General features: G+C 36.4%; 1 protein-coding gene across 1 annotated transcript; it reads left to right on the plus strand.

The window, feature by feature from the left end:
• Positions 1–2,900: 2,900 nt before the first annotated feature.
• Positions 2,901–4,928, plus strand: LOC112198026 (protein SRG1). Its single transcript, XM_024339033.2, has 4 exons — positions 2,901–3,230; positions 3,372–3,619; positions 4,076–4,403; positions 4,487–4,928. Exons 1-4 carry the CDS (start codon positions 2,970–2,972, stop codon positions 4,760–4,762), a joined length of 1,113 nt encoding a protein of 370 aa, XP_024194801.1. The 5' UTR covers positions 2,901–2,969; the 3' UTR covers positions 4,763–4,928.
• Positions 4,929–10,110: the final 5,182 nt, after the last annotated feature.

Raw genomic sequence — 10,110 nt, forward strand, 5'->3', positions numbered from 1 at the left:
GAAATTGAATTTCACATCAATCCTTAACCCTATAAATTGCCCCAAATTGGATTGATTCAATTAAACAAAATTGAACTTGATAAGTTCATCAGTTGATCTCTGACTCTTTGAGAGAAGTGGAGAAGGGAGAACCGGCTTAGCCATAGGCGGCGAGAGGAGGAAGAAGTGGGAGAGAGTGAGACTATGAGACACGATTCTCCAGTTGACCAGTTCGAAACTTCGAATAGGCCGTAGACCCATAGTCGATGAGTGGACTAGTGGAGTCGGGAGAGCCGGCTGAGCCGCAGGCGGCGAGAGGAGGAGGAAGTGGGAGAGAGTGACTGAGTGAGACTGTGACTCTGTGAGAGAGTGAGAGACGATAGACGATTCACTGGAGATGACCTGTAGTTGATGAGTGGAGTGGGGAGTTAGTTCGGGTCAGCTACTGCGGGCTTCTATTGTCTGGACAAACCCCAATTTAAAAAAAATTGCATACATCTAATTTTTCTATGCATGGATCTGCAAGTGGTTCAACCTGAATCGTTCATGTTCATAATAGTAAATTACAACTATAAATACTTTAACAATTTTTAATAGAGACAGTGAACTCATTGAGAAATTTGGCAAAGACGACTAGCACTTGGGAATTCTCCCATAGAGCTACAGACCCATGGGGTTATGATTGCTGACGTAGGTATAAATGAGCGAAGTTTATGACACAAGGTTTGGTTCGGACATTTCATCAAACGCCTAACGTGCAAAGTTTAATTTTTTGAATCTCGAGACAACAATTTATGAGATAATTGGTGGTGCATTGGAATATAGAGAGTTTGCAGAAGTCGGAATTGTTACAGATTCGGAGCTGTTGAATACTCGAATCAGATAGAAGTTCATAGTCTCCTACGCCGAAAGGTTCCGAGTTTACCTTCCTCTCTTGTAGCTGTAATTATGGTCTTATAGCATGAGATGAGGTGATTTGGCTGCTCATTATGTAACTAGATCCTATGCTTTCAATTGCACACACTCCATCACCTTTTTTATGTCGACCTTATCTGAATTTGGTTCGACCGACTGTGCTTGCATAAAAAACAAAGTTAATCATTTCCTTGACATATATTAAAAATTCATGGTGCGCAAGTCTCCTACCTTTTCTAAAAGAAACATGCACCATGTTTTAATGGTTGGTTCCTGTCCATGCATACTTGAAAAGCCGTCACTAAACAGCGCAGCACTGCATAGTATTCATCTCCATGATTGCTTCAGAATATTTTCTAGCTCTTATATATACTTTTTTATATATTCTCTTAAATGTCCTTCGCCAAAATAAACGGCTTGCTATTTCTTTCATGGCAGATTAAGCAGTAACTAAGTAGCATGGAACTACATGTTTAGTAACTAACCCGCATTTTTTTTTTCTATGGCTTTCTTTAAGTATCCTGGAAACCATATTACTGATATACAGTCTGAGGGTTAGCTGGGTTTGAAGAAAGAGAAGGGTGGGACAAAGATATGACAACACTGGATTTTGGTCTGAAAAAATGAAGACATGTAATGGGAATCCAGAATGGCCTCTAGGACTACCTGACTACCTCCCCAAAGGGCCCAAACAAGTCTGCAATAAGAGACACTTGAATGTGCGTACTGCATAACGACCACCACTGTTAGATTCCTTTCTCTTTACAGAAAAACAAAACTTATTGCTTCACATGTTCACAATCTGGATGTATCTAGGCACCACCACATAGTAAGTACAAAGTAGGTACTCCACAGAAAAAACAAAGATTTTTATTGACACAGTTCATGAGCTGACATTACTTTCGATTACCTTATTTGTTGTAATTTAACTAATTTTGTGTTTTATTCAATATTTTAAATCAAAATCTTCGCCTATTCTAACTTATAAATTTTGGATCTCATTCATCTACTGTGGTCTAGAATTTAACTATCGAGTAATTTGAATGCATATTAACAATTTTATTATCTTAAATTAATTAATCTACCCGGAATTTTACAGAGTGTGTAGATCTTGGATCATATTTTGCATTAACATGAGATACTTGTATCTATAAAGTCATTAAAGTGTAATAATCTGACCAGTAGAGTATTGGAATGATGCTTGTATTTGAATAGGCATAATTGTCAAAATTCACTATATATTTGGCAATAATTATGAATTTACACCCCTAAGTTCTAACTTGCAATTGTAAAAATTAACCCCCTAAACTTGGCGAAAACTGTCAATTTGTACACTATCCGTCAAATTCAACACTTTCCATCTAAATATGAGGGGTAATATAATAAATTTTAGAGGAAGATTCATGCACTTCCATCTACTTATTTATTTATTTTGTACAATATTTATTTATTTGAATAATAAAAATAAATAAATAAGTATATGGAAGGGCATGAATCTCCCTCTAAAATATTTTTTTCATTTATTTTTGTTATTCAAAGAAATAAATATAAAATGAGCATATTACCCCTTATATTTGGATTGAAAACGTTGAATTTGATGGAGGAGATGCAAATCAGCAGTTTTTACCAAATTCAGAGAGTTAATTTTTACAATTACAAGTTGAGGGTATAAATTGACAATTATTGTCAAATTTAAGGTGTATTTTAGTAATTATGCCATTTGAATATGTCAGCTAACTAGATCTTAATTAATTAGTTAATGAGATCCAACGTATTATTCCCATAAACTCCCCTATTTAACCACCGGTCATTTGGTTAATATTCTAGGATCTAGAGGGCTACATATAAGAGCATGACTTAACGTCTTAACTTGGTAAAGTGCATAAAGTCCCCACAAGCTACAACCAATATTAGACGTGACAATTGCAATTTTAAATAGTATTCCCCAAGTACTAAAGTGCCTAAATTATGCTTTTCTGTGCCTATAAATACAGGCATGTGAGAGTTGAACTACCAAAGAGAACTAGTTGATTAGAATTTGCTTTAGTTTGTTAGCTTCAAACTCTTCTGCTTCCATGGCCCCAATTCCCATTTCTCCTGTTAAGGTTGGTCACATTGATGATGTCCAAGAGCTGAGAAAGACTAAACCCACCATAATTCCAGAAAGATTTGTAAGGGACAAAACTGAGAGACCAACAACTGTAGCCACTGCTATACCATCCTCTAGTGACATTCCCACTATTAATTTCTCTAAGCTTTCCAGTGGAAACACAGATGAACTCAGAACTGAAATCTCTCATCTCACAACCGCTTGCAAGGACTGGGGATTTTTTCAGGTACATATTTCGCTATTTAATTACCCGCGTCGGGGATTTTTAAGCTTTGCATTACAATATGTAAGACCATGAGCCTCTCTCCAGCTATTGCTAATTACTTTTAGTTTGGATGCTCCAACTTTGACCACGATATGCATGCAGGTGGTAAATCATGGGATTGATCTGAGTCTGCTTGAGAGTATACAGAAGGTAGCCCAGGATTTCTTCATGCTACCTTTGGCAGAGAAACAGAAGTATCCAATGGCTCCTGGTACTGTTCAAGGATATGGACAAGCTTTTGTTTTATCAGAGGACCAAAAACTTGATTGGTGCAACATGTTTGCTCTTGGGGTTGAACCTAAGTTTATACGGAACCCAATACTATGGCCAACAAAACCAGAAAAGTTCAGGTAAAAGTTTTTGCTTTATTTTCAAATTTAGTTTTTAGTCTTTTGTTTTCACTAAAGTTAATATATCAATAAGGGTAAAGATATAGTAGGTTAACATTTCTCATACATTAACTATTTTTACCACTTTAAGGACTCATGTTATCATTTTGAGGACAAATATTACTATTTTGAAGACTCATATGGTAAATTAAGAAAATTTACCAATTTAAGAACTCCTGTTACCACTTTGAGGACTAATATTACTATTGTGAGGAGTGATGTGGTAACTAAGAAAATTTACCACTTTAAGGATTCATGTTACCACTTTGAGAATTAATATTACTATTTTGAGGACTCAATTTACTATTTTTAAGGCAATTGTATGCATGTCATACATTAATACATTGTAGAATTTTCCTATCTAATAAAGTCTAAACCTTTTTTTTTTTTTTTTTTTTCTTTTTTTATTATCTCCAGTGAAACTGTAGAGGTCTATTCAAAAGAAGTGAGGAAACTATGCCAGAATCTGTTGAAGTACATAGCCATGAGCCTCGGCTTGCAAGGTGACATCTTTGAAAAGATGTTTGGGGAGGCTGTTCAAGCCATAAGGATGAACTACTACCCTCCATGTTCAAGACCTGACCTTGTTTTAGGCCTAAGCCCACATTCAGATGGGAGCGCCCTAACAGTTCTGCAGCAAGGGAAGGACAACTCAGTAGGACTTCAAATCCTCAAAGATGACAGATGGGTACCTGTTCAGCCCATTCCCAATGCTCTTGTGATCAACATTGGGGACACCATAGAAGTGAGAGAATATCTGAAATTAACCTTATTATAGTTCTTTTTTAATTATTGTCCATTTTCTAACTGACATCAAAGTGATTACAGGTTCTTACAAATGGGATCTATAAGAGTGTGGAGCATAGAGCAGTGACTCACAAGGTGAAAGATAGGCTTTCAATTGTCACATTTTATGCTCCTAGCTATGAGGTAGAGCTTGGACCTGTGCAAGAACTGCTGGATGAAAACACTCCATGCAAGTATAGAAGATACAATCATGGAGAGTACAGCAAACACTATGTTACGAACAAGTTGCAAGGGAAAAAAACACTCGAGTTTGCCAAGATTCAAAGCAGAAGTTCAAACCAAGAAGAACCCATGTAGCGTATATATTTAATATTTTAGTTCCCCAATTCCCCAAATCTTGTAAATAGGAATTTAGACCAAATATTTGGTGGAGTACGTATGTTCTGAAAAGTAGTCCAAGTTAATGGGATGCACTGTTTATGTGTAACTCATATTTGCATAACAAGGCTAACAGTTAATGGAAGCTCGTGGGGTATTTGTGTCTACAAACCTCTCTTGTCATTAGCCGGAAAAAAAAAAAAAAAAAAAAGAACTTTTCCTGCCAAATTATGCTCGTTTCTTATGACCTTATTTTACTGAGCATTGTTACACTTGAGGCATCAAGCTCAAAATAATTAATTATAAGTGGAGAGGCTCATGTTCTTATACACCATATCTTTAATTATATTTGGGTGATGTAAATTTATGCTACAATGAGGGACGTAGCTAGGATTCAAAAATGGGGTGGGCTAAATTTTTGGGCGAAGCCCAATTTTTTTTTTTTGATGTCTCTCCTGCATAATATCAATGCCTCCAATTTGGAGTCAAAATCAGTGCATATAAGTACCACAAAACAAGAACACTCAAATCCATATACACAACATAGCCATAAAAAATTCATCTAAACACCCAAAAACTAAGAAGTATAAAAAGAACCATCATTTGATATAAACGATACTGAGAAAATGAAAACACAAAGTATTAAGAAAGAAATAAAGAATGGTAAAACATGGGGGACTACAATTGGCGAGTAATACTTGACATTTGTAAGTAGTAAAATATCTTAGAAAAGGAGAAGGACGAATGGTGCCCAGAAATTGAACCATTTCATGAAAGCTATATTGATCTACTAAATACTTCATTAAGCCAAAAGGGAAGAGGGGAAGAGCCAAAATGAAGGAAAAAAAGGAAAAAGCTACATGGAAAGTACTTGCACATTGTCTACAACATCTCCAAGCAAATATATATATTTTTTTTTGCTAGGCTATTACATATCTATTCCTACTTGAAGGTATTTTGGACTAAATAAGGGTTGGGCTGTAGCCCATACAGCCTTTGCTGTAGCTACGTCCCTGGCTACAACTCGGTTCCAGTGCTATAAGTTGCTCAAAAACTCCCCTCCCTCTAGGGAAGCTAGAGTCGCAAAACACACGGTCTTGAGTATTGACTCTCAATCTGTATCTATGGGGTTCACTTGGTCTCATATCATTTTAGGAACATAGCGAGATCTGAGAGTCATGTCATAATTTGAAATAATTAGTATGATACGTTAACATTTCTCTACATGTTTTATTTCATGTAATATTTGATCACTTTAAAGACTTGTGTTACAATTTTGATGACTAATGTGATAATTAAAAAAAATCATCATTAAGGTAAATAAGGTCATTGTTAGAGTAAAATAAGTAACTAGAAAAAATTCTAAAATTCCTAATTAAGGTAAATAAGGTCCTCGTTAGAGTAAGGTAAGTTCTTATTTGAGTAATTAAGTTTTAAAAGTGGTAAATCTATGTATGCCATGTGTTAACATATTGTAAAATTTCCCTGATTATAAGTAGAGAGGCTTATGTTACCGTATGCCATTAATTTTAAAAGTACTCAAACACGTCCTAAACTCACTTGACACTCCCCTGTATCAGTACTAGGGTTAGGGTTAGATTCACCAAACTCGAGGATCTTATCATAGGATTAGAGTATTTCGCCCACAATTTTCTTAAATTTAGCGAGGGTCATGCATGTTCTTACATGCTGTATATTTCAATATTTAGGCAGTGTGAGATGCCAACAAGCATGAGGGAAAAAAAAAACATAAGAAAAACAAAGAAGTAAAACATAAAAATGACAATTTTTACTGTTCCCCTCTATAAGATTCTTAAAATAGAAACAAGCATGCAATCATATGCAGGAATCCAACACCAGCAACAAACCCATAATTCTTCAATAATCCAAAAAGAAGATGGACAAAATTATCGGTGTTCCGTTGCTGGAGAGAGAGAGAGAGAGAGAGAGAGAGAGAGAGAGGGAGCTTTTTCTCAATGGTGGGAAAGAAGAGAGGCCCATTAAAATCATGTGTCTGTATTTTTGTTGTTCGACATTATTAGTGTGGAAGGAAGGCAGAAGCACTGAGCAAGTTGTGATGGGTTTTCTGGTGATTCAAAGCTGAAATGATATGTGAGAGGTAACAACTAGGCACAAAGTAAAGCTCAAACATTATGTATGACATGAGAGCTGAGGTAAACAGAGGAAACAAGGGTTAATATTATATGATTGTTGAGCCCCCCACAAAGTTCAGTGTAAATAAGAAATTTCTGAAGCTCAATAAAAGAAGAGACCTATTAGTTAAGGAAGGTATATGCAATCAATTTATGAAAAGTTAGGGAAACATGTGACATGTGCAAACTTGAACAACAAAATGACTACAAGGCCATTCATGATGCAATTTGTTTAGTGGAATAAACTAATAATTAGCTATCAAAAGTGGTATGGTTTGAGGCTAGAGGAACATAGAATAATTATTTTTCATTACCACTGCGCCAATATTTCATCATCAGTCCATAGATTTTAGAATCAGTTCCATTAATTGTTTTCACTTAATTTCCATGTTAATTTTAGATCTTTTAAACTTTTTCAATACCCTTCATCAGAAACTTCTTTTCATAGAGTAGCAAGTAGTACATATGGCTGTGAGGAAGTACAATAGGGTATTGAAGGTCTTGTACGTTCTAGCTCGATCTGTGTTTTCACGGTCAATATGTGCGTAACACAAAAATCAACTCATTTTTAGTCCTCCAATATAAAGTTATAATCCATATAGTTAGTTTTCAACCCTGCTCAATGTCTATGAACACAATTATACAGCTACAATATAAACACAGAACATAAGTAGAAAATATCATATATCATGAATAATTCAATTAAATGGTCAAATTAAGGGTGGAGATCAGCTGAAGTAATTTGAACAAGCCCGGCAGATCCCGTAGAGTCAAGGGGATGAACTAATCCCATGACCTTGTTATGTTCATTTCATGCTTGATAAAAGATACTGCAATGGTGTAACAAGAAACACACGTGTTGTTCACTCGTAACTATGAGATGAAATGCACCTAACCCTAGATAGCTAGATCATTCATTTTACGTAACTATGACCCTACTTAAACTTGATCTCATGACGAAAAATTATAGATCCAGCACTGTTGAAAAGCATCAAAATTTCACGATCGATAAAATCTTCGAGTTTGGGACATTGGCGGAGTCTTAGCTTGACACATGCATGAGGAGCTAAAAGGGTGAGCTCCGTGAGCTTGACTGACCTCATTCGTGACATTTGACACAAATGAAAATCCCACTAACTAAAAGCCCAAGTGCTCACGCAAGTTCGTGCTGTTTCGAACTCTCCATTACCATCAGCAATTGTGGTGAAGCGTCCTTTTCTCCCCAAGGCATATATTAAGCATCCTTTTCAACGAACTCTTTGGTTGGTTGGAGAATTGGAGAATTTAGAAGCGATCTCAGCAAATGGGTCCCCAGATCCAAGTTTGAATCACTTTATAAGTTGCAAATGCCAAACCTGATTAAACTAGTTATTTGAAATAAGAATGGGAAGAGCTTTTGAAAAAGTGAGCACCAATGGGAGGAGGAAGCTATGAGAACTGATAAGTGTAGGGGAGTAGGGGAGGGAGAGAAGGGGTGTTTTTGTTGTGGGGGGGGTTGTGGCGCTCCAACTTTAGGAGCAAATTTCTGGTATTCCCCACTGCCAGTTGGGAATGAAAAGACAACCGTTGGTTTTGCTTCTGTCACTTCCATTATCATTTGCACAATTTGGCATGTTATTGGTATGAAAAATTCATTGAACTTGAACGTCCCAGAGAAACTTGCTTTTGTAAATTATAATTTGTGTGTAGGTACCCAAAACTCATACTCTAAAGTCCATAATGAACAACCTGAAATTTCACCCTCTTCGCTGACCCTATTGTGTTGTTTGGCTTGTGATATTTGGCTCAGAAATACCGAGACCATGGAGAAACGAAAAATCTGTAACACAATTAGCCATTGGTTTAACGGCATATATATGTAACACAATTAGCCAACGGCATATATATCTCACAGCAAGGAGAACCAAATCTTCATTCAACTGAAGTTTGCTGGTTGGAAGTATAATCACGACTTTGTCATGTTGTCTTATCAGAGCTGCTGCTTATGTTTTGATTTGATTCTGTGAGTCTGAAACTGACGAAATGAGCACTAGTGTTTTCTACGTTTCAACTGAGATTTGCCAACAAAGAACTGTACGTGTTGATTGATGGGTACCACATTTCAATTAACGGCTGTCAGCCACCTGCGTACTAATGCTAGCTTTCTCCTTTCAATGTTATGACCATGCCAGCAATTCATATTTTACCGAAAGATACTTCCACTTCCCCATTTTCAGGTTTGAAATGATACCAAACTTTCAATATATATACACTTGACTCCCATAATCTCTCATCCTTTTTAACTTACATAAATCATAGTAGAGCAACTCCAACAGATTCCCTATATTTTGATTTTTCTCTATTTTAGAGAAAAATAAGCTTCTTTTGCTCCAACAAATTCCCTATAACTATCCATATTTTAGGGAAAGTGAGGAAAGAGAAAACCAAATTCCCTATATTTACAGTAAACTCTAAAATTTGAAGGAAGAATATGGAGATTTTAGAGATTATTGTAGAGCAACTCCAACAGCTTCCCTATAATTTCTGTATAATAGGGAAGCAAAAGTTAAAGCTTTAGCATTTTTTTCTTCTCCAACTCCAACAGATTCCCTATTTTACAGCAATCTCTAAAATCTCCATATTCTTCCTTAAAATTTTAGACATTGCTGTAAATATAGGGAATTTGGTTTTCTCTTTCCTCACTTTCCCTAAAATAGGGAAAGTTATAGGGAATCTGTTAGAGCAAAAGATGCGTTTTTTTCCCTAAAGTGGGAGGAAAATCAAAATATGGGGAAGCTGTTGGAGTTGCTCTAAAATAGGAAATCTCTTGGAGTTGGAGAAGAAAAAGAGGCTAAAATTTTGACTTTTGCTTCCCTATAATATAGAAATTATAGGGAAGCTGTTGGAGTTACTCTAAATAAATTACGAGGTTGTGTAGAGCCCCTAGCGCTCTGCTAGGGTTTGTGGAGCGGCGCGTCTCGTGGCCGTCGCATCCTAAATCTGCTCCATTCATGGAGATACTTCTAGGATTCGGCCTCTATGTGTTGGCTCTTGCTATTTTCGATGGTAGAGTGTTGTTTGAGGAGAGTTTTGGCGTTGGTGTGGTCATGCCGGCGAGCCAAAGGAATTTTGGATTGACGAAGGAAGGCCGCGGTGGTTGTCGGAAGGAGTGCGATCTGGGTAGTGGGTTGAATA

The sequence above is a fragment of the Rosa chinensis genome, chromosome 4, assembly GCF_002994745.2.
Source record: "Rosa chinensis cultivar Old Blush chromosome 4, RchiOBHm-V2, whole genome shotgun sequence".
NCBI lineage: Eukaryota > Viridiplantae > Streptophyta > Magnoliopsida > Rosales > Rosaceae > Rosa > Rosa chinensis.

Bases quoted from the DNA above. Each gene is read 5' to 3' on its own strand.
- LOC112198026 (XM_024339033.2), top strand. From the start codon at position 2,970: ATGGCCCCAATTCCCATTTCTCCTGTTAAGGTTGGTCACATTGATGAT. The intron at 3,620-4,075 runs GTAAAAGTTTTT...TATTATCTCCAG, and splicing joins ACAAAACCAGAAAAGTTCAG to TGAAACTGTAGAGGTCTATT. The intron at 4,404-4,486 runs GTGAGAGAATAT...AAGTGATTACAG, and splicing joins ACATTGGGGACACCATAGAA to GTTCTTACAAATGGGATCTA.